The sequence below is a fragment of the Podarcis muralis genome, chromosome 1, assembly GCF_964188315.1.
Source record: "Podarcis muralis chromosome 1, rPodMur119.hap1.1, whole genome shotgun sequence".
Lineage (NCBI taxonomy): Eukaryota > Metazoa > Chordata > Lepidosauria > Squamata > Lacertidae > Podarcis > Podarcis muralis.
Window position 1 is genome coordinate 102,486,240 of NC_135655.1, and position 23,198 is coordinate 102,509,437.

General features: G+C 44.8%; 1 protein-coding gene across 1 annotated transcript; it reads right to left on the minus strand.

Moving 5' to 3' along the window:
- Window positions 1-1,198: 1,198 nt before the first annotated feature.
- RBM43 (RNA binding motif protein 43) lies at window positions 1,199-21,467 on the minus strand. Its single transcript, XM_028745758.2, has 4 exons — window positions 21,339-21,467; window positions 4,067-4,265; window positions 3,441-3,535; window positions 1,199-2,683 (listed from the first exon to the last, which is right to left on the minus strand). The coding sequence occupies exons 1-4, from the start codon at window positions 21,339-21,341 to the stop codon at window positions 1,913-1,915; spliced, it is 1,068 nt and encodes a 355-aa protein (XP_028601591.2). The 5' UTR covers window positions 21,342-21,467; the 3' UTR covers window positions 1,199-1,912.
- Window positions 21,468-23,198: the final 1,731 nt, after the last annotated feature.

Below are 23,198 nucleotides of genomic sequence, written 5' to 3' on the forward strand. Positions count from 1 at the left end.
AGCAGACTAAAAATAATGGTGTTTCTCATAGTCATACAGAGTCATGTTGTTGTTGTTGTTTAGTCGTTTAGTCGTGTCCGACTCTTCGTGACCCCATGGACCAGAGCACGCCAGGCACTCCTGTCTTCCACTGCCTCCCACAGTTTAGCAGGGGACAAATGCAGTTTTGTCTATTCCAGCTCTAGACAGGTCTGGGAATCCCTGTACACCTTTTCCAGTGATATCATGAGTAATATTAACTTGCAAATGCCCTCTATAGGGAACAGATGCAGGCAGTTGAGAGAAGATGCATTTTCTTCCTGGGGGGGGGGGGATGCCCATCATATTTAAGTCCCTGCAAATGCTCTGAGCCTTTTGATTTTATTGTGCTGGTTAATTGCATATCAGGCCAGTGGAGAACGTTTGACATCTGAAGACTGCCCTATATAGGGAAGTTTTTAATGTTTGATGTTTTATTATGCTTTTATATTTGTTGGGAGCTGCTCAGAGTGGCTGGGGCAACCCAGCCAGATGGGTGGGGTACAAATTAAAGAAAAATATTATTTATTATTATTTCTGTTGGCGACCTAAAATACCCTGCAAACTCCAATGTCCCATTTCTAACAGTCACATTCCTTTTCAATTGGAATCTTGATTGGAACCAATTCACACAAGCAATTCATCATCTTCACGTATTTTGAGTGCCTAAATTTCAAATCAGAAACGTTTTTTTCCCCCTGGAGACCTACTCTAAACGAGAAGCAGGGCGGCTGGGTGGAGACCCATATCCAGCTCCTCAACTATCTCCCTTGAAGTGACCTCCCAGCAAATCCCTTTAGTAAAACAGCACGTCCCTCCACATTTCTTTCAGTTCTGGATTAGCAGTCGAGAAAAGGGAAGGGGGCAAGAACAAAAGCCTTCCTTTAAAAGGCTAGAAGAGACCGCTGCCTGAAAACCCTGCAGAGCTCTTGCCAGTGTTGATAACTCTGGCCTGCATGAACCAATGATCAGATACTGAGACAGCTACATATGTTGTTGAGACTCCCATCACTACTTGCGAACATGGCCAATAGTCAGGATGGTAGGAGCTGCAAGTTCAGCAACAAGGGAGAGGGGTCCATGGGCTAACCACCCCTGCGCTGTAAAACTCATGGTATGAGAGATACAGCTCCAGTTTTGCTTAATTGTCGATGCACAAAAAGGACTAACGTAAAACAAATTGACCAACAGAGCCAGCTTTAATCCGGTGATACTGAACTATATACATCATGAAGAAATCTCTTGTTTCCAGGTCTCATTGTCAAACACAGAAAACAGCTTCAGCTGTCCACACTAAACTATGACATCACCTTCTATATAAACAGGACCATTGAAGAAAGCTCTCAAGTGAGCAGGAACTTGCTGAGAATGATGGGTCGTTTTGACCAGAGAAAAAGGCTAGGAGGAAACAAAAAACTTTCAGAAAGCAAAACCGCTCTATTAAGTAGTGTGTTGAAATCCTGAGGGAGACACTGAAAAGGTCACATCTATAGACTAAAAAACCCACAAACTGCTAAACTGTTCTACTTTCAGCTTTTCCATTAGGCAGCAGCTGTCCTTTCACTGTTACTGTCAATATGTTTCAGCTCACTTTATTGTCAGTGTAGAACTAGCCATTATGGTCAACATAGTACTTCTACCAAAAAACAAGCCTTGTGTAAAGTTTTCACTTTTCCTTATCGCCACTTGCCCTGTGCCATTTTACCACTTCTGTTGACCACTGATGTGGTGGAGGGGTCGGGAAACGGACGATACAACAACAACACAACACTACCAAGTGTGCATAAAATGTTACAAGCAGAGAACACAACAGAAGGTTGCCATTTTTGGTGGCAGCTCCTGTGCCGAACAGAAAATCTAGGTCTGCCCTCAAGAGATCAAAATAACCAGCTGCCTATCTCCAAGGTTCTCTGGGGACATTTCCCATGATTTTATTTACTTGTCTTGCAAACTCAAAAATGTCTGAGGAGGATCCTATAATATCAATGTAAGTTGGGTATAGTAGAACCAGAACGTTTGGATACTGGCTCCTTAACATCTCACATGCACGCTCACGTCTCCGCTTCTCAGAGTTGTTGGACATTTCATGTGGCAATCTTTCTTTACGCAGAAAGCCATATAATTCTGCCAACAAGCCTTCAACCCGATCTTTTGCACATCTTAACGGTCTGGAACCTGGTTTTGTTTTGTCACTCTTTAGATATATGGTGGTGACCTCCCCATCTTCAGCTGCATAACTAGTAACACCACATTCTTTTAGAATCCTTTGGTAAAACTCATCTCTAAATGTTATCATGTAGAGATATGTATCGGTGTCTAGGGCAACAGTTAGTCCCTCCTCCTTGATTTCATTTTGCACAAAATTATTTTTCAACTCTGAGGATAATCCACTGTTTGCCTGTCTTGTACCAGGCCTGTGATCTGATGCTTTCAGATTTCTTGCAACATGTTGTTCTGAAAGGGAATGCTTTATGTTTAATAAGATATTCTTTTGGAGGGCACTGATGGCTAAAAATGGACCCTGTACACTTATTAGCCCGTTAGATTGTAATGGCCCAAAGCTCAAATTTGGGAACTTCTTCTTGAAGTCTTGCACCACACTTTCCAAGTTGTATTTCTCTCCAAATGGGGACAAATTGAGGATGCATGTCACGCAGGTAAAAATCTAGAGAGAGAGAGAGAGGGGGGGGGGGGGGAGGGAGGGAGGGAGGGAGGAGAGAGAGAGATCATAACTGAAAGGCAACACTAGACTTTTAGGTTACAGGCACCTGTGTGCGTTTCTTTACACTGATGCCTTATTACACTTAAGACGAGCCCTGCTGGATCGGATGACTGCCCTATCTAGTCCAGAAGCACTGTTCTCACAGTGCCCAACTAGATGTCATGGGAAGCCCAAAACAAGAACCTAAGTGCTACAACACTCTACCCACTTGTGGTTCCCAGGCATTCAGGGACAAACACTGCCTGTCATCGGGAGGTAGAACATAGCCATTATGGTCAGTAGCCATTGATAATCTACTCATCACTCCCATCGCTCAACTCCTCAGTTGCCCCTTCTCTGTGAAACATTAGACTGCAAGCTCTATGGAGAAGAGATCTACTGTTATCATTATTTACACAATGACATGGACATTCACTGTGCTGTATTGTTATCTCAGCTGAAATTTAACAAAGAGCAACGGTCCTGACAAAAAAGAGCTCCTTGATGACACCTGCCACTTCACAACTTCCCCCACGCCCCCATTTCTCTCTCTCTATGTATGTGCATATAATTATGTATGTGCATGTTTTTATTTAGCGTTAAGTCAGTTGGAGACCTTCAAGTGAGACGTGACTAACAAGTTTCACAAATAAATAAAATAAACAACTGCAAGGCTGGAGATTCTAAGAAGAAGAAGAAAAGTCGAGCTGGGGGAACTTACACTTTTTCCATATGACGACACTTTCAAGGGATAACCCACAGGCAGCCTCTTGTCCTCTAGGCTGTGGTCGCCTTTCCTGAGAACATTTTCTGCATCTGAGAAGGAATTCAGATTTTGTCTTGTAGAAAGAAGTAAAAGTTAGAATGCTTTGTTGCCAACCCAATTCCTGGAATACCTCAATTTTGGGGGAGGAAGGGGGGTCCCTCTCATTGGTAGTTTTCCTCTGGGATTCCTTCCCCCGCCCCCAGTGTTCGATACTTGTCTCCTGATACTTTTTTTGCACCGCGCAAAAATTGTTCCGAGGAGAATGACGGCAGCCTGTCTCTTTAGAAGATTAATTGGCAGCAATTTTACTCCCCCCGAGGCTTAGCTGCAATTTTTTCATCTGCCAGGCAGCGTACTATACGTTCCATTCTTGTGCGAGTAGTTTAAAACACCCACGCAAATGCTCTCTCTCTAAAGCCTCGCTGCATTTATGTGTCTGACGAATGGCAGGCAACCTTATACACTGTGAGAGGTTTCAAACCCAGAGTACACCGAGCCAGGACGTCAAGAACGCAGGAGTTTTACAGAGCAAGAATTCCGCTTTACGGTTAAGGACCCAAATTTCCTTCCTCTGACATTACCTCGTTCATCTTCAAACGTTACATATGCCACTCCTTTTGTTGATGTCGGGTAGGCAACATCCTCCACATCGCCACCCTTATTCTTTCCCTTTTGAAAATGAATCATTAATATGTCGGCCATGACGTCGTCACTTAGGAGGCCATCTGGAACACCGCAGACCACAATGGTTCTTTTTGGCTTGGCAGCTTGTGCGGTGGCCTGTGAAGAAACACAAGGGACACTGAAAGCGCCAGGTCTGCGCCCCACCCCCCTTCAGGCTGTCACTAAGGAGGAGTTCAGTCGCATCCACTGCCAAATTTAAGTTTGCCCAATTAAAGTGTGTTGGTATTAAAGGGTTAAAAGGCTCTAATCAAGACGCTCTAATCACTGAGCAGCTGGAAGTCGTTAAGTTGCCAGGAATGTGAGTTTGTATAAATAGTCAGCTCACTCGTGTGTTTGGCCCTTCTTCCCTCCTTTCTTTTGGGCGTGTTTGCTGATATGTGTGGTTTGTCACCAGGGTTTTTTGTTTTTGTGTAAATAAACCTTTTATTTGAGTTCCAAACCGCTTGCTCCAAGATTCCTTTATTGAAGGGATACTGACACTCCGGCCCTTCTTAAACCGCTGCGCGAAATGCTCTGCTGTAATGGGACATTGTGGCGGTGGAAGCGCACTGGACATTGCGCTTAGCATTAAACTAATTAAAGTTTAATGGGACAGGTTATGGATGTTTGTACGTCAAGAAGGAGATAAGGAGTGCAGTTCAGAGTGATTTATGAAAGGACTGGAGCGAAGACAGAAGCGGTTGCCGACAACGAAAGCCTTCAAAGCAGCTTGAGTCCTGCAACGTGCCTAGAAAAAGTTTTAAACAGGCACTGCGCAGTTTGTACTCGCTGGAAGACGTCTTATTCCTCAAGGAGCCACCTCAGCAGCTGGGAGACGGTCTACAGGTGTGTGAGTATCGTTCCTAAGCCCCAGGGAGGATGGCAGAGTCCCAGGAAAGTTTTACTGTCCCATTTACGCGACTCAATGGGAAAAATTGGCAAGATTGGAAGGCTAGAGTAAGGGTTTGGTTGCAAGCAAAAGAGTTGTGGAGTTGTACTGAAGCACCGCCTTTACAGGCAGCTGCAGACGCGTCTGCAGAAGACAAAGCAGCAGCGGCAGCTTCACAGAAACGCGACAGGAAAGCCCAAGGTCTACTAGTTTTGGCAGTGGGACCAGAGCAAATGCCTTATGTTTCTGAGTTAAAGAACACGCATGAGGTCTGGACGGTTCTGCAGCGGCTAAATTCCAGAAACACTGCGGGGGCCAAGATCCATGCTACAAGATGTTTGTTTGATTTACGTCTCCAACCGGGAGCGTGTGTGAAAGAACATATTGCCAAAATGGTGTCTGCCTTTAATCAACTAAGACAGCTGGGCATTCCTTTCTCTATGGAGCAGCAGTCATACATATTGTTGTCTTCTCTTGATAAAAGCTATGAGACTCTAGCTTTAACTTTGGAAGCTATGCCTTCAACTGAATTAACCCTTGAATACATTTCATCTCGACTTGCAGATGAACAGGATAAAAGGCAAAGAGAAAGAGGTTTGTCTTCAAAGGGGAGTTATGCTGTGCCTAAGAGTGGGGATGCTGAGTTTGAGAACACAGTAAATGCTTTTGCAGCTAGACACTGTTTTCGCTGTGGTTCCTCTTCCCATTTAATCAGGAATTGTACACGTGAACCTGGTCAAGACAGCACCAAGGCCGTTACCCCTAGTTACCAGACAAGGAGTTCCAGGGGACGTCGAAGAAGAGGAGGAGGTCGTGGCTACTCCCACAGCACACAGCACATGGCTTCAGCAATGGCGTTGATGCAAGGGCGTGGCCAAGGCAGCAATCTACGCTGGTTGATCGACAGTGGTGCATCTCACCACCTGGTGGCGCCATCTAGTGTCCGTTTGCAGAATTGCAGACATTTGCAAACCCTTAAAGTTGTGACAATGGCAGATTCAACTAAACGTTCCTTAGAGACCGTAGGCACAGTGTTCCTGAATTGTTTGCAAACAGAAATTGATGCCTACGTGCTAAAGGGAATGAAGGGGTGTATTTTGTCTGTGTCAGAACTTGATAGAAATGGGTTTAAAACTGTGTTTGAAAATGGGGTTTGCACTATTTCAAAGAATAACGTATCTCTTTTGCAGGTGGAATGCAGAGATGGGTTATATTATTTTGAGACAAGTCCAGATGAAGTTGAACAGGTTCATGCTGGTTGTGTGAACTCGCCTACCCATAATTCTTGTGTTCATTTATGGCACCGCCGTTTGGGACATATTAATTTTCAGTATGTTAAAAGGCAACCTGAATTATCAGAAGGGTGCAAATTGAACAAATGTACTAAGTATTTGGATTGTACTGCATGCAAAAGTGCGAAGGTTCATAGATGCAGCTATCCCAGTTCAAATAGGAAGTCTGACAAAGTATTCCAACTTGTGCATATGGACCTATGTGGCCCAATGCCTGTTGCTAGCATGGGAGGTTCGAGGTATGCACTGTGTCTCTCGGATGACAAAACAAAGGTTACATGGTTTTTTCCTCTCAAAACAAAAGCAGATACTGCAGAAACAGTTAAAAATTGGGTTCATGCAGTAGAACTTGAATTCGGTACTAGAGTACTTGCTTTTCAGACAGACAGAGGGTCAGAATTTACCGGGTCTGTGTTGCAGAATTTCTTTAAGAAAAAAGGAATTAAGCATCGTCTGTCTACACCTTATTCCCCCCAAGAAGGAGGTGTGGCCGAACGTAAAAACAGGGTTCTGCAAGAGTTGGCAAACTCTATGTTGTTTGATGCTAAACTCCCTCAAAGTTACTGGGCGGAAGCCTGGCAGGCGGCTACTCATATTCTGAACCGAGTATATAATTCGGTAATTGATACTACACCATATTTTGCTTTATATGGGAAGAAGCCCAAAGTTAATTACTTTCGGGTGTTTGGATCTCAAGCCTATGTACTTATCCCAAAAGCGTTAAGGAAAAAGGGAAGTCCAAGGGCTAGGAAACTCATCTTTTGCGGGTACGAACCACATGCCAAATCTTGGAGGTTTGTGAACCCAGATGGGGATACTACAAGAGTGGTCCTCAGTAGGAGCGCTGAATTTTGTGAGCAATCCGGATGGACTCACTTACATGCTAACCCTGAAATTTTGAGAGATGATTTAGGCATTTATGCTGAGAAAGAAAGTCCAGAGGGTGGTGAGCCAAAAGGGGACGGTGCACATGGTTCAGATGCAGATTCTGACCAGGCAAAAGGTTCTTCTCCTAAGGTAGAAAAGCCAGAATCTAGGAGTGTTCCAACATCGCCAGTCAGTAGGCCTAGCAGACAGCAAAAGCGAAGCAGGTCGCCTGCAACACCAAGCCCAAGGGAGGTATCTAAACGGAGGTCTTTATCCCTAGAGGCACGTCCAGACATAAAGTCTGAGACAGATTCTGACAGCCAACGGTCAGAGGGGGCACAAGAGGAGCAATTGCGCAGGTCAAAACGCGCCACGAAGGGCAAGCCGCCAGAGCGGTTTAAGGTGACAAGTGTGTACGTAAATATGGCACAGTGTGAGCCAGAAAGCTATATGGAAGTACAACAGCTTCCAAGCTCAGAAGCCGTAAAGTGGCAGGAAGCAATGGAAAAAGAGATGGCTTCAATGAAGTCTCTCGGTGTGTTTACAAGTACAGAGCTTCCAAAAGGGCAACAAGCTGTAGGTTGTCGATGGGTATATCGTTTAAAGCCCACAACTACTGAGGAGTTGCAATATAAAGCCCGACTAGTTGCAAAAGGGTTTTCGCAGCGCAAAGGAGTTCACTATTCTCAAATCTATGCCCCTACTTCAAGATCGGAGTCATTAAGAATGCTTTTAGCCTCTTCAGCTAAGAAGGGAAATAAGCTGTTTCATTTTGATGTCAATGTGGCTTATTTAAATGCAGACTTACAGGAGGAAGTCTATATGACACCACCACCAGGTTTTGAAGGAGACAAGCCAAACCAGGTCTGGCGCCTACACAAATCCATTTATGGGTTGAAACAGTCCGCCCGTAATTGGAATTCCTGCTTAAACGATGCTCTAGAGAGCATGGGGTTCAGAAAGAGCGCAGCAGATGCGTGTCTTTATCTAAAAGGCTCGGGATGTGAACAAGAAGCAGTCTTGATATTTGTTGACGATTTATTATACAGTGGAAAGGATGATAAACTTGCACAACAATTTGCCACAAAGCTTGGAGAAAGGTTTCAGATAAAATCACTAGGCAATGTATCTGTTTATCTAGGAGTTAAAATTCAGCAAGATGAAAATGGGAACTATTGGCTCAGCCAAGAAGCTAAAATCCAGCAGTTGCTGGAAAGGTTTAAAATGGACAACTGTGCTGGTGTTAAAACCCCAATGGAGTTAAGTTACATAAAGGATGCTCAAACTGAGCAACAGGCAGAGTTCTGTAATCCCGGGGTTTACCAGTCAGCGATAGGCAGTCTACTCCACATTGCACAGTGGACTCGGCCCGATATAACATATGCTGTCAACATGCTGTGTAGGCAAGCTGAAAAACCATCAATGCATGCTTGGCAAGGAGTAAAAAGAGTTTTAAGGTATCTCCAAACTACCAAAAGGTTTCGCTTAAAACTATCAGCAGAGGGCAGCACACAACTTGAATGTTGGGCCGACAGCAGTTGGGCAGATGCTGGACCAGATAGAAAATCAGTGTCAGGAATGGCGATAAAATTTGGAAATGCACTAATTGGTTGGAGATCAAGAAAGCAATCACTTATAGCTTTAAGTTCAACTGAATCTGAGTTCAATGCATTATCAGATGTATGTAGAGAACTGGAATTTTATAAGCAACTGGTACAAGAATTGTTTGGAGAATGTTCCCTACCTATCAGAGTGTGGGAAGACAATCAACCTTGTATTAAACTAGCTAAATCAGGTCAATTCAAGGCACACACAAAACACTTGGATATCCGTTATCAAAATGTATGCCAAAGTGTAAAACAAGGTTTAATTGAACTAAAGTATTGTCCAAGCAAAGAAAATCTCGCAGACGGTTTTACAAAAGCTTTGAGTCCGCAATCTCATAAATGTTTCTGTTCAGGTTTAAATTTGAATTAAGGTTGGTACAGCTCAGTGTTACGAGCGAGAGGGGGTGTTGGTATTAAAGGGTTAAAAGGCTCTAATCAAGACGCTCTAATCACTGAGCAGCTGGAAGTCGTTAAGTTGCCAGGAATGTGAGTTTGTATAAATAGTCAGCTCACTCGTGTGTTTGGCCCTTCTTCCCTCCTTTCTTTTGGGCGTGTTTGCTGATATGTGTGGTTTGTCACCAGGGTTTTTTGTTTTTGTGTAAATAAACCTTTTATTTGAGTTCCAAACCGCTTGCTCCAAGATTCCTTTATTGAAGGGATACTGACACTCCGGCCCTTCTTAAACCGCTGCGCGAAATGCTCTGCTGTAATGGGACATTGTGGCGGTGGAAGCGCACTGGACATTGCGCTTAGCATTAAACTAATTAAAGTTTAATGGGACAAAGTGGATGGAAGTGGTGTGGTGCAACAAACACACTGGAACACAAAGGGTGGGATTCAACATAGGGCTAAGGAGGTTGCTCTGTTGGTGCAAGCTTGCTTGACTGAACAATCGCTCCGTCACCTGCTGGTCTGCAGGTTCTCCTGAACCCCCAAGCAGATTTGGGGGAGACTATGGGATGAGGATGGGAGTCTTATTGTGCTATCAGAAGTCCTCGTCCGGGCTTTTGTTAATGGAACTAGGGAGGACTACATGCAATAAGGGAAGCAACAAACAGCTGTTCTAGAAAGTGTGGGATAACAATTGATTGATGAGAAGGCATATAACCTCCATCCAAAGAAATCAGGATGAATGCTGCATAAACAGCAAGTGTATTCTTATTATTCATTTGATTCAATTCAGCCCCCACCTCTTGTAAATTTGTGATGCCATAGTATTTATTTTTTTAAAAAAGAGGGGATTTTTACAGGCCTTTTAATACAGAAAGTACAAACTGCTGAGGAAATTGTATTGCTCGTATTGTTGACATGAAAGAAACATAAAATAAAACAAAATAATTAAGACTGAATCCTACTATAGACTTCATTCCACGAAATACCGAATCACAAGAGTCTCACTGTTCTGCGCACATAAAATTTTCCTCAGAACTGCCTTTTGGCCTAATTCCTATTCAGAAAAAAAATGTTTTTGTTCTCATCAGTTCAAAAAAAAAAAAAACCAGCCCGTAGGACTGAGGTCCAGCGGTTCCCTCACTGTGAGAAGTGAAGTTTCAGGGAAACAGGCAGAGGGCCTTCTCAGTAGTGGCTCCTGCCCTGTGGAACACCCTCCCATCAGATGTTTAGAAGACATCTGAAGGCAGCCCAGTTTAGGGAAGCTTTTTTTAAAAAAAATGACTGATGTTTTAATATCTTTTTAATCTTCTGTTGGAAGCCACCAAAGGTGGCTGGGGAAACCCAGCCAGATGGACGGGGTATAAGTAATAAATTGTTGTTGTTGTTGTTGTTGTTGTTGTTGTTGCCATGAAACAGAATGGTCTCACTCTGCAAGAGTAGCACATAGTTTCAACACTGAATGAACTAATCCCTGGTTACTTTTCTAAAATGTGTACCTACCGGCTGCTTTTCTACCCAAAGGCATCAAACAAACCAATTGAAAACCATGATGAAATAAAACAGTCTTTAGAGATGATGACGATGATAAAACTATGGTGATGAAGAGCTCTCACATTGGGTGTGGAGTTTCACAGCCTAGGCAACACTATAGGCCTTACTCTATAATAGAAAATTGTACCTCAGACACTAAATAGACACCAAATATTTGGTTGGTTTGCAAAGGGGAGTCAGATTATTATTATTATTATTATTATTATTATTATTATTATTATTATTACTACTACTACTACTACTACTACTATTTTAAAAGCAGCAAATCTCACCATTCCCCATCAGGAGTGACATGGCTTTAGTATGTATGGAGTAGCAGATCATTTTGCACATAATTTGGTGTGCCAGTGTTGAGACGATGATAGGAAGAACTGTCAATAATTGCTGACATCTTGCAACCTAAGCTAGCTTTGCATCAAATCTCTGTACAATGTACTTAATGTCTATTCCTTGGCTTACTGCTTCAGAAAGGAGACAGGGCAGTGCAGTTGTGCTACAGCCTGAAAGCACTGCTGTAGGAGGGCTCTTTTTTAAAAAAATATATTATAAAATGAAGAGAAATCAGAACTATGATTACCATCACTGTCTCCTATTTCTAAAAGGAGTGAAGAAACAGACTTGGGAAACTGCCAGGGAGATATTGTCCATCATGGCCCCAAGCCGGCTGCCGAACGTCCATCGATCTCCCGTAGCCAGGCAGATCCAGCAGTTAGCGACACAAAGCCTCAGAAATAGATTGCCACATTCCAGGCTTGTGCACACTGTTCTTTATCAGCAGAAACCACAGCCAGAAAGCTTGCACCGCAGAAGAGAGCATAATTTACAGACTTTATTTAGCGTTGAACAGAACAAAGAGAAAACATGACCGTTCTGTGTCAGTGTCTCTGACCGACTGAAATCGAAAGGAAACAGCAAACATAAACATCCTCAACAGGAAATACGCAGACTCTGTGACTCACAAGCCTGCTCTCTCTTAAGGTGGAACGGAAATATCCTAACATCCTCCCCCTTTCCGTGTAACCTGTAGTACCTGTGGTTCACCCAATTGCAACCTCTGTGTGTAAACCTTAAGTTGTTCTTTGTTAACAACCTTAGACAACAGATCAGCAGGAATTTCATTTCCTGCCATGTAGGACACCCGAATCAGTCCCTTTTGAATACACTCTCTTGCACGATGTAGCTTAATCTGCAAGTACTTGGTTCTTTGCTTGCAACTCTCGGAGTTCAGCAAAGCCAAACACGATCTATTGTCTTGATACACTTGTATAGGACATTTCACAGAAACCCCGATGTCCTTAAACAGTTGCATCAACCATTCACAATCCATGAGTGAAAATGACAGAGCATTGAGTTCTGCTTCACAGGAACTTAGGCTCACTGTTGTTTGCTTCTTGCACAACCAGTCAAACAGGCAGTGGTTGTACATGTAGCATACTCCAGAAGTGCTTGTACCATCTGTGGTGTCACTTCCAAAACTTGCATCTGCAAAGATTTCAAGACCTCCAGTCTTCTGACTGGTGAACCTCAGCCTGTAGTGCATAGTCCCTTTCAAATAGCGGGCTATGCGCTTCAGAGCTTTCCAATCCTGAACCGTAGGATTGTTGGCATGTCTGCTAAGCAGATTAGTGCTTACAGCAATGTCAGGTCTTGAGCATCTAGCAATGAAATTCAATTTGCCTAGAATGCATCTGTACAGCGTTGTGTCAGAAAACGCTTCAGCAGTACTGTCTACCTGGTAACCTGTCACCATCGGTGTGTCTGCTGGGTTTGCATCAACCAAATTCAACCTGGTTAATACATCAGCAATTTTCTGTGTTTGGTGTACCAGAAAATTACCTGCTTGGTCCTTCTCCACCTGCAGAGAAAGATAGTTGGATACCTCACCAAGATCCTTCATGTCAAAGTGCTCCTTCAGCTGAGCTAGGGTGCTTTGATAGAAAGCCTGATTCTTCCAAAACATCAGAAGATCATCAACAAAACATAAACAATACAGTTTGTTTTGCCCCTCCTCCTTGACAAACACACATGGATCAGCTTTGCCCTGGTGAAAACCTAGAGAAAGCAATGTTTCAGTGAGTTTTGTGTTCCAACACCTGGCACTCTGCTTGAGACCATATAAGGATTTCCGCAGTTTACAGACCATTCCCTTCTGTATCTGCATCCCGTCAGGTGGAAGCATAAACAGCTCCTCGTTCAAAATCCCGTACAAAAAAGCTGTATTAATGTCGTGGTGGGAAACATGCAGTTTCTCCTCCGCAGCGACCTTGAGCATCAGCCGAATGCTCTCATATTTGACGGTGGGTGAGTAGGTCTCGTGGTAATCCTGTCCTGGTACCTGTGAAAAACCTCTGGCAACCAATCTGGCTTTGTGTCTGACAACCTTGCCATTCTGGTCTGTCTTGGCCTTGAAGACCCATTTGCTGCCAACCAGTCTCATACCTGGGACTACCGGTACCAGTTCCCAAGTTTGGTTCCTGTTCAAGGAATCAACTTCAGCCTTCATGGCATTAAGCCAAGGCTCAGCATCTTTAGAGGTTAACTCTTGAACCTCTTTGAAGCTTGAAGGTTCCCACACCTTCTCTGAGCTACTAAGAACAGCAGTTGCAGTCTTAGCAAACTCATCAGCAAATCTCTTAGGAGGTCTGCCTTTGGTCGCCCTTTCAGACCTACGTACTAGACGCAAGTCTTCTGGACTCATCTCCTCTTTCTTAGGAGAAAAATGACCAATGGTGAACAGTGGTTCTTCCAGTTCATTGTCAGACGCATCAGATGGTCTGACTGAGGCCTTTGCACTCTTGTAGTCTGCTGTGTCATCACTCTCACTGACATCAGCAGCAGCGCCGCCCACTGAACTGGAATCCGAACTCTGATCATCATCATCATCATCATCATCATCATCCTCATCCTCAGTTTCCTCAGCTTTCTTAGCATGATCTGCTTTCTTCACATCACCTTCATCCTCCTCTGGGTAACTCTGGAAAATTCCCACATTTTCCCCCCACTTAGGATTGTACTCAACACTCCTTGTGAACTTAATGGATTTGGAGTTAGTCATCCATACCCTGTATGCACCTTTTTCGTACCCCATGAACAAACCATGTGCCCCATGCTTCCCAAGCTTGTTGGTTTGTGGGGTGCGTACCCACATGTCAGAACCAAAAATTCTCATGTGTTTGGTGTTGGGTTTCTTGCCAAACATCTTCTCATAGGGGGTACAACCAATGGGTGATGACAATCTGCGATTAACGGAGTAAACCAGATTCCCCAAAGCTTCCCCCCAAAATTTATCAGGGAGATTGGCATCATGCAACAAGGTTTTCATTCCTTGCAGCAATGTCTGATTTGCTCTCTCCGCAAGCCCATTCATCCATGGCGATCTGGGGGTTGACATGTCATGCTGGATTCCCTTCTCAGTCAGGAAAGCTTCAAACTGCTGAGAAGTGAATTCCCCGCCCCGATCGGTAAACAGACAGGAAATACGTTTACCGTGAGCATTCTCCAACCAAGCACAGAATGCTTTGAACCTAGGAAACGCTTGCGATTTCTGTTCGAGCAAAAACACATGAATGTACCTAGAAAAAGAATCAATTAGAACCATGAAGAACCTTGCTCCTCCTAAAGAGGGCGTAAGTGGCCCAACCAGGTCTGCGTGCACTAGCTGGTAGGGCTTGGAAGCCTGCCTGCTAGACTCTTTGCCTTTTGGAGCAACCTTCACCTTGTTCTCTGCACAAGATACACATTTCATGTGAAATTTACAGGGTTTGATGTTCAAACCCTCAACCACCTCTGGCATCTTGGCCAGTGCCTTCCAAGAGAGGTGACCAAACCTTCGATGCGCTTCATGAATGCAACCTGCATGAAGAACTTTGTTAGTTTGTGCAACACAACAAGAATCAGCATTAGATACAACAGCAGTGTCATCATAAGTTATATGGAACAAACCATCCATAAACTTTGCATGCAAATAGTCCTCTTTGCCTTTACTGATGACACAGACGCTCCTCTTGAAGGAAATCTGAAAACCACGTCCAGTAAGCTGCGGGACGCTCAACAAATTGCTTGCAGCTCCAGGAACATACAGAACATTACTGATGGTTGTATGCAAACTTGCAAGTTTCACAGTCCCTTCTCCTGCAATTTGCAACGTCCTTCCATCAGCCAGGTGGATCTCACCTTCCTGAGGCTTGAAGGAGATAAAGAGGTGCCGATCCTTCGAGATGTGGCGGGTACAGCCCGAATCAACAACAAAGCTGCCTTTGGCTGTTGGAGCAGCCTTCACAGCAAGCAAACCCTTGTTTTCCACTGGCTTGGGCTTTTGCAGCTTGCCCCCCTGCTGCTCCTGGCCAGCAGACGTGCCTTTAGCCTTTGGTGAAGCTGTGCCAGCAGACATAGCCTTGTCTTCCACTGGCGTGGGCTTTTGCAGCTTGCCCCCCCGCTTCTGGTCAGCAGACGTGCCTTTAGCCTTTGGTGAAGCAGTGCCAGCTAACAAAGCCTTGTTTTCCACTGGCGCGGGCTCTTCACCCCCCTTCTGCTTCGGGCCATCTGCAGACGCCTGTTTACCTCTGCCTTTCCGGCCTCTGCAAAGGCGATGACCTTGGTTCTCACGAGAAACAGAGCTCTCAGCTGCCGACTCCTTGGCTCCCCCTGGAGGCTGGAATGCTGCCTGGGATGACATCACAGTCTGCTCCCCCTGCAGCTTGCAACCGGTGCCCTCAGCATCCCTGCATTCACTCGCATTCTGGGAAACAGCCAGGACCTCCGATGCAGTCAAACTCTGGGCTGGGATGACTGACTTGTGAGCTTTCATCAAAGCATACCACATTCCACGTGCAGTGGTGTTGCCAGCCAGCGTCTTAATTTCCTCAAGAGATACGGATAAGACTATTACGTCAATCGCCTTCGAATCATCGGCTTTCCATCTCTCTGTCAGAGGAACTGGGGGGGCCTCACTCACGGTATGCCACACCCTAAACTGACGCAGCAAACTCTCACACCATTTTGCCCAGGTTTCATAATTCTGCCCATGTAACTTAAGGCATTCAGCATTTGCCTCAGAAGCTTGGAAAAACCCCATTTCCAGCTTTCTGCTTTAGCCGTGAGTCTTTTTTTAACTTCAGAGACTCCTTATCTTGGCAGCCATTAATCACGATGCCTTTTGGCTCGGCTCCCAGGCCAATTAAGCCTTGCCGGAGTTCAAAGGCTCCGTCCGAGGTAAAACAGAAAAGCCTCCCTTTCTTTCGCTTTTCCCACGTACCTCTCAAACGCAGTCTGTTGCAGCTTTTACTCTCCTGTAGGTGCTGTGAATCTGGGCCCATAACCTTGTTGTTGGGAAACTGCCAGGGAGATATTGTCCATCATGGCCCCAAGCCGGCTGCCGAACGTCCATCGATCTCCCGTAGCCAGGCAGATCCAGCAGTTAGCGACACAAAGCCTCAGAAATAGATTGCCACATTCCAGGCTTGTGCACACTGTTCTTTATCAGCAGAAACCACAGCCAGAAAGCTTGCACCGCAGAAGAGAGCATAATTTACAGACTTTATTTAGCGTTGAACAGAACAAAGAGAAAACATGACCGTTCTGTGTCAGTGTCTCTGACCGACTGAAATCGAAAGGAAACAGCAAACATAAACATCCTCAACAGGAAATACGCAGACTCTGTGACTCACAAGCCTGCTCTCTCTTAAGGTGGAACGGAAATATCCTAACAAAACGGACAGCTCAGCAACCTTATCCACAAACTTTTAATCCAAGACGACGCAAGGACTATTTTTAACACACTTCATGCTAAATATTCCTTTCTCCTAAAGGACTGCAAAATGAACCGAATCTTCTTTATCGTGGGCTTGCAGAATGGAAACTGCAGAATGCACAAAAAAGTATGCATCTCCTACAAAAGGGACACAAAACTTTTGATTCCGGAGTATGCTAAAGCTACCCAGTATTAGAAGCGCTGGAAAAGGAAGCAGATTTTTTTTTTAATCACAGATTTTTATGAGCATTTCCTTTCCATACCCTAAAACCCCCTCCTAGAAAAATAGCTTTCCCTCCTCCCCCACTGCTGTTGTCTGGCAGCTGACAGAAGAAAACTAGGCTGCTTTTAATTTTTCCCTCTCTGAGAAATATATTGATGCCAGTCAGAAAACCAGGGTGTGGGGAGGGAGGCCAAGGTGAATGCTAGAAACGGCTGTAATCAATTGTTGATGTTGGCATCCATCTGTCTCAAGAGACAATGGTGTACGCTTCCAGGGGTGAAGTCAAACCACTGTGTTAGCAGCTTCAAAGTGACCTACCTGGGGCCACAGGTGAGAGCTGAGTGCAGGGTGGGGACCAAAGGTGGTCGGACCAACTGCCCCCCCCCCCGAGGTACTACCCCTACCCATATACTCTGGGTTTTCAAATAAAGCTAGCATATTCCACACATAGGTTTGTTTGTCCTCAATATCTTGATGCCTGGCATGCAGGACTCCAGGGGTCTGCCAGCCTTTTGCTGGCTTTCTATTGAAAGTCAAGCATCCGGTCTTCATGCCTGTGCGAGGAAAAAGCTGGCAGAAAGATTCCTTTCTCACCTCAGCTCATGTGCTTGGGCGCACAAGTTGAGCACAAAAAGTCTAATGCCAAGACCAGCAAACTCCCTCCTTCCCTCCCAACACATCCTTGACCCTCCACCTCCATGTGGGGTCCCAAATGGCTCAATGACACGTTCTCTGCATCTCTGGCCCCATCCCTTACCTTGGGAATCATGAAAGGTAAAAGGAAAGAAGGAAGGAAAGGCGGACAGACAAACGGATGGAAGGACGGAACCCCTTCGGATCATACCAGAGGACTTGGGTCAGCCATACTCAGATCTGGCAATCCTTAAAGTCAGAGAAGCCAGAGAGATAGGGAAAAGTCCAGGCTTGACATACCCAACTTATCCACACTCTCTCCAATAAGCAAAACTCTACAATGGAGTGCACATACATTCCAGTGCAAACTCTGACAAGATTTACTGCCACTAACCATCAAAACCTACACAAGCGTAGGAATATATGAAAAGCCAAAAAAAATAAGCCAGGGCACATTTGAGGCAAAATCAAAATCAAAAATCAAATCTACAGCCAGACTGGTTCTACATGTCAACACCTCTCCTCCTATTACTATGCTTATCCTTTAAAAAGGTATATTTAAAAAACAAAGAAAAAACCCACCACTGGATACCCTCCTAAAATTGATGATCCATGAGCTGAAGAAAGAATGCAAAACAAGTTAAAGAGTGATGAGAAACACAGAAGGAAAGTTTTGGGAGCTTTCTTGAGGCAATGTAAATGAAGTGCAATAGCTCTTCAATGGGATATTCTAGGTGGAATGAAATGCCCTGCTTACCATATACTGCGCCCTCCAAACTTTCCATGTGGCAGCTCTAATCTTATAAAGAGGCATAAGCAGTAGCAGTTATCTGTAGCCGACAGTCACGCAGTAAAATTAGTATTAGCATTGCAGTTTGTCCTTTGGGTTACTTACACAGCTAGAGAATGCAAATGATCCACTCTCTGCAGAGTTTGATCCAATATGCTGGAAACCTTTAAGATTGATTGCTGGTTTCTGCTCTCTCTAAGTTTACGTCTGCATTAGCTGTGCTTCATGTGATCTGTACCCATAAGTACCACAAGTAGCTTCTTCAGTCCACACATCATCCTACATCCTTTCCCCACTTGCATCCGACTCACCTTTAGTGGAAAGGTGACCTCAATGACCAGGAATTAACTCCCATGCAACCAGTGTTCGAAACTCCCATTGTTCTAGACGCGTTTTGCAACAGGGAATTTCATTAGCGCAAGCGGTTTCTGAGCTCTGGGCGCAGTACTGAGCCTAAGATTTCAGATTAAAACGGCAGAGTGGAAGGAAAGGAGGACTTTTTTCTGCCTCCCCACTTCCAGCTACTCTCTGAAGACCAGAGAAGAGACCCTCTTAAGAAAATTAGAGGAGTGGGCAGGGAAAGGACTAGACCTTGTGAAAAATGAACATAATATTTTAGCTGCAGTTCATTCATTTTTAGCTTTGTATTCTTGTGCACCTAGACATTCTGTTGTTGCACCCATAACCTAGGTTTAAGGTGCCATTTAGCTCCTAGCTTTCATATCTAACACTGCATGCAATGGAAGTCTTGACATTCTACAATGTCCTTCATCTTGGTTATCATTCCAAGATTCCTCGCCCAGATTCCGCCCCCCCCCCCATCCCTAACAATAGAAATTTATTTCTCTCTCACAATCCAGATACTTCTTGGTTATCAGAAATGGAGTATACCTGCACACCTTTTCGGGGGGGGGGGGGAGGTGAGGAAGCACACTGCAGCAACGTTACCTAAGTATGCAAGAATGCAGAAACACAACTACATATATATTTGCTTTTTTAAAATGACTGCCCAGTGGGTCAGTGAGGGGCCTGAGAATAGGAAGTATATATGTACAGGAAAAGCATGCAGAGCAGAAGGCAACCAGGGGCAACCTTGTTGGTTATTGCTCTTACATACGCAAGCCACTGTGAGAATCTTTTTCCACTGAAAGCAAGGGAACGACAAAGGGATGCTAGTAGCGACTGGGATGCAGTGGTTAGCTTGCTGGGACTGGCTGCTGGAAACTCAGGTTCAAATCTCCACTCAGCAATTAAACTCACTGAATGACTTTGGACAATGCACCATCTCTCAACCTAATCACCTACTACACAGTGTGGCTGTGGGGCTACAACACCACGCTTGAGTTAGTTGGAGAAAGTGTGAGATTCAACTGTGATCATTAACTTGTCACCGTCGCCATTAGTCTAAAGTTCATCAGTGATGAAGAAAAATTGTTTACTGTATCAATTATTGCCATCCATCAGAGACAGAAAGGGGGAGGTAAGGCGGCCAGGTTGCCTATGATTCATTTCAACTCTCTTAATTTAGGTCACTTCCGGATGTGCTTATTTACCATTCAACCTGATCAAGATGACTAAAATTTGCAAGGAGGTTAGACGATGTCAGCTGACTTGTTTGCAGAGAGGTAAGATGTTGCATCAGGGACGTGGGTGGCGCTGTGGGTAAAACTTCAGCGCCTAGAACTTGCCGATCGCATGGTCGGCGGTTCGAATCCCCGCGGCGGGGTGCGCTCCCGTCGTTCGGTCCCAGCGCCTGCCAACCTAGCAGTTCGAAAGCACCTCCGGGTGCAAGTAGATAAATAGGGACCGCTTACCAGCGGGAAGGTAAACGGCGTTCCGTGTGCTGCGCTGGCTCGCCAGATGCAGCTTGTCACGCTGGCTACGTGACCTGGAAGTGTCTGCGGACAGCGCTGGCTCCTAGCCTATAGAGTGAGATGAGCGCACAACCCTAGAGTCTGTCAAGACTGGCCCGTACGGGCAGGGGTACCTTTACCTTACCTAAGATGTTGCATCACGCTATTATGATTAATATTATTAATAAAATTTGTATACCGCTCTATACCTGCATGTCTCAAGCAACTGTTACCACACATCACCTATTTCCCCATCTATTACCTTATTGCAAACAGTCCAGTTTTTCCAACTCTAACAGTGCAACCTTGAATTTGCTGGTATGTGTCTGAGAATGCCCACTGGTGAAAAAACAACAACTTCTTCTTTTGTTGCTATTGTTAAACAATTGGGAGTCAGAAACCAATCTACTGAAAAGCCCTGCAGATCCTTATCTAGCTTTTGCATGCTCCTGCTCAAAGGGCACTCATCTTATGTCCATAGTTTTATTGCAGTGCTTTCCAAGCCAACCTGGTACTGGGATGGATATGTGTTTTAAAACTTTTTTGCATAAGCCAAGGACAGAAATATATGCAATGATCTTTTGATTCATCATGCTAGCGAAAAACCAAGCGATACTGATCACAAACAGTTGCTAAGGTAACTAAAGGAGCCTATCAAATTACCAGAGGCAATGCATGAAACCAAAAGAGGCCCATTAAACAAAGTTTCCTGAGTGCACGTCATAAAAACATGGAGCTCCTGGAAAAATTAACTTAAGTTTCTCAACAATCTAGGTTTAAAATTAGTTTATGCAGATGCAGATTATCATTCTACTGAACTGCGTCTAAGGTGTGATTTAAAAAAACCACAAGCATTTGCTATGATGAAACATACTCCGCCACTGGAGATCTCCCGCTGGCGAACTAATGCCAGTGTACTGAAAGAAGCAAAGATCACCAGTGTCGAAGCAACGATTCTTCAACATCCACCTCGTTGGATTGGTCATGTTGTGCGGGTGCCTGATGATCGTCTTCCAAAGCAACTACTCTATTCCGAACTTAAAATGGACAGCGTAATGCTGGTGGTCAACAAAAGAGGTTTAAAGACTCTCTCAAGGCAAATCTTAAAAAATGTAGTATAAACACCGAAAATTGGGAATACACGTGCACAGAACCTGCTTGGCAATTTGGTGTAGCAACAGGGGAAGGGAAATATCGGAGGGCGCTAGAGACGCGACTACTCCACCCCGGGGAAACGCTCCTGGTTCGGCGTCTTTCCAAAGGGAGCTTCAGAAGACCCAGCATTTGCTCCACGAGTCCCCATCAGCAAGGCAGATATAAAAAGGCAACGCTCGGTCACTTGCCATAGTCGCGCAGATCTCGCCTCGCGAAGCGTTCCTCCTGGAAGATGCGACGCTAAAACATTTGCTTTCGTTTCTGTCGAGTGTTTCCCTGAAAACTTGGGAGGCGGGCTGGCAGAGTGCATGCTGGGAAGTGTAGTTCGTTCCAGTTAGGCGAGAGAGGCATTGCGCAACTTTGTCTAGGCGGGGCAGAGCGGCGTCGAAAAGCCCTTGCTCGCTTTTTTGTATTAAATGAGGGAACAGAAGGGTCTCGTGCTTTCGTTGAAAGGAAAATAAGAGACGAGGGAAGCATTCGTTGCCTATCGGCGTCTTCTTTTGATTTATAAATGTGAATAAATGAATAAACTTCATTTAATTCTCATTTAATCTTCCAAGAGCTGGTTAGTTCATGCTGCTGATAGCACGCAAGGATGCAGATTTCTGTCCCCGTATGGTACAGCTGCATATTCCTGCATTGCAGGGGATTGGATCGAAGATCCTGTGTTGATCCCTTCCAACTCTGCAATTCTAGGGTACTTTTGCAGTCTCGTCTAGTCTGTCAGGAAGAAAGCCAAGCAGTCAAGCTTTTTCCATTACTGCATGCACAGAAAAGTTGTTAAAATACTTGAGCCATTTCTGCTCCACATCTTTTAATTTGAGGTGGGACGTGGGCATCAGTTTAACATATCCCAGTAATTCTCTCGGCAACGGTAAAGGGACCCCTGAACATTAGGTCCAGTCGCAGACGACAAGGGGGTTGCGGCGCTCATCTCACTTTATTGGCCGAGGGAGCCGGTCAGCTGGTCATGTGGCCAGCATGACTAAGCCACTTCTGGCAAACCAGAGCAGAGCACGGAAACACCGTTTACCTTCCCGTCGGAGCGGTACCTATTTATCTACTTGCACTTTGATGTGCTTTTGAACTGCTAGGTTGGCAGGAGCAGGGACCGAGCAACAGGAGCTCACCCCATGGTGGGGATTCGAATGGCCGACCTTCTGATCGGCAAGCCCTAGACTCTGTGGTTTAACCCACAGCACTACCCACGTCCCTTAATTCTCTCTGTGGTCCACTTCAAATGTTATTTAATAAAAGCTTCAAAGGTTTGTTCCTCTGGGAATACATTTTTTTAAATGCAAAACTGGAATAGGAATAACAACAACTGTGGGGATGTTAAGCAAGAGGTATTAAACATGAAGTATCAAGAGATGAATTGGAGCAATGTTTTGAGAGCGCAGTTCTAATCTGTAGATCTACTGGTTGGGGCAGGACTAGATCTGACAGAAGGGTCTGGACAGAAGGGTCTCCTCATCGTAGAAGACCCAATTATGCCCACAAGGATCTCCTTATTCCAGGAGAGACAGGGTGGGTGTTGTGGACCCCCTGGATCCAAAACTCCGTTCTCCACAAGAAGTCCCAGGACTGAGTCTATCAAGCCAGTTTCCCTCACGCACAAACTCAGCCTAACCTACCTCACAGGGTTGTTGAAAAGGTAAAATGGGCAGGGGGGGAACTATTGACATCAACTCGAACTCCTTGGAGATTTTAAATGTTAACAAAATAGACATCAGCAGCATGGAACGGCCTCAAAAAGACAAGAAATGCTGTCAGACCCCGGGGAATTATTCAGCACACAATGCGATCAAAACGCTGCTCAAGCAAAAGTGTGGATGAGAACCTTTATCGTATAGTAGCATTTGTGGAACATAACTTGTAGGAAGTACCTTCTCTCAGGCAAAAAGCACCAGAGGAAAGATGTGTATTGGTTGTTAAGATGAAAGGAAGGGATTTCAAGGACTAGAAAAATGAAGCAAGCAGGAAAAGTGCACTAAATGTGAGAAACAGTTCTTTGGGACCCCAGGAGTTCCTATAGTCTGGGGCCCAAG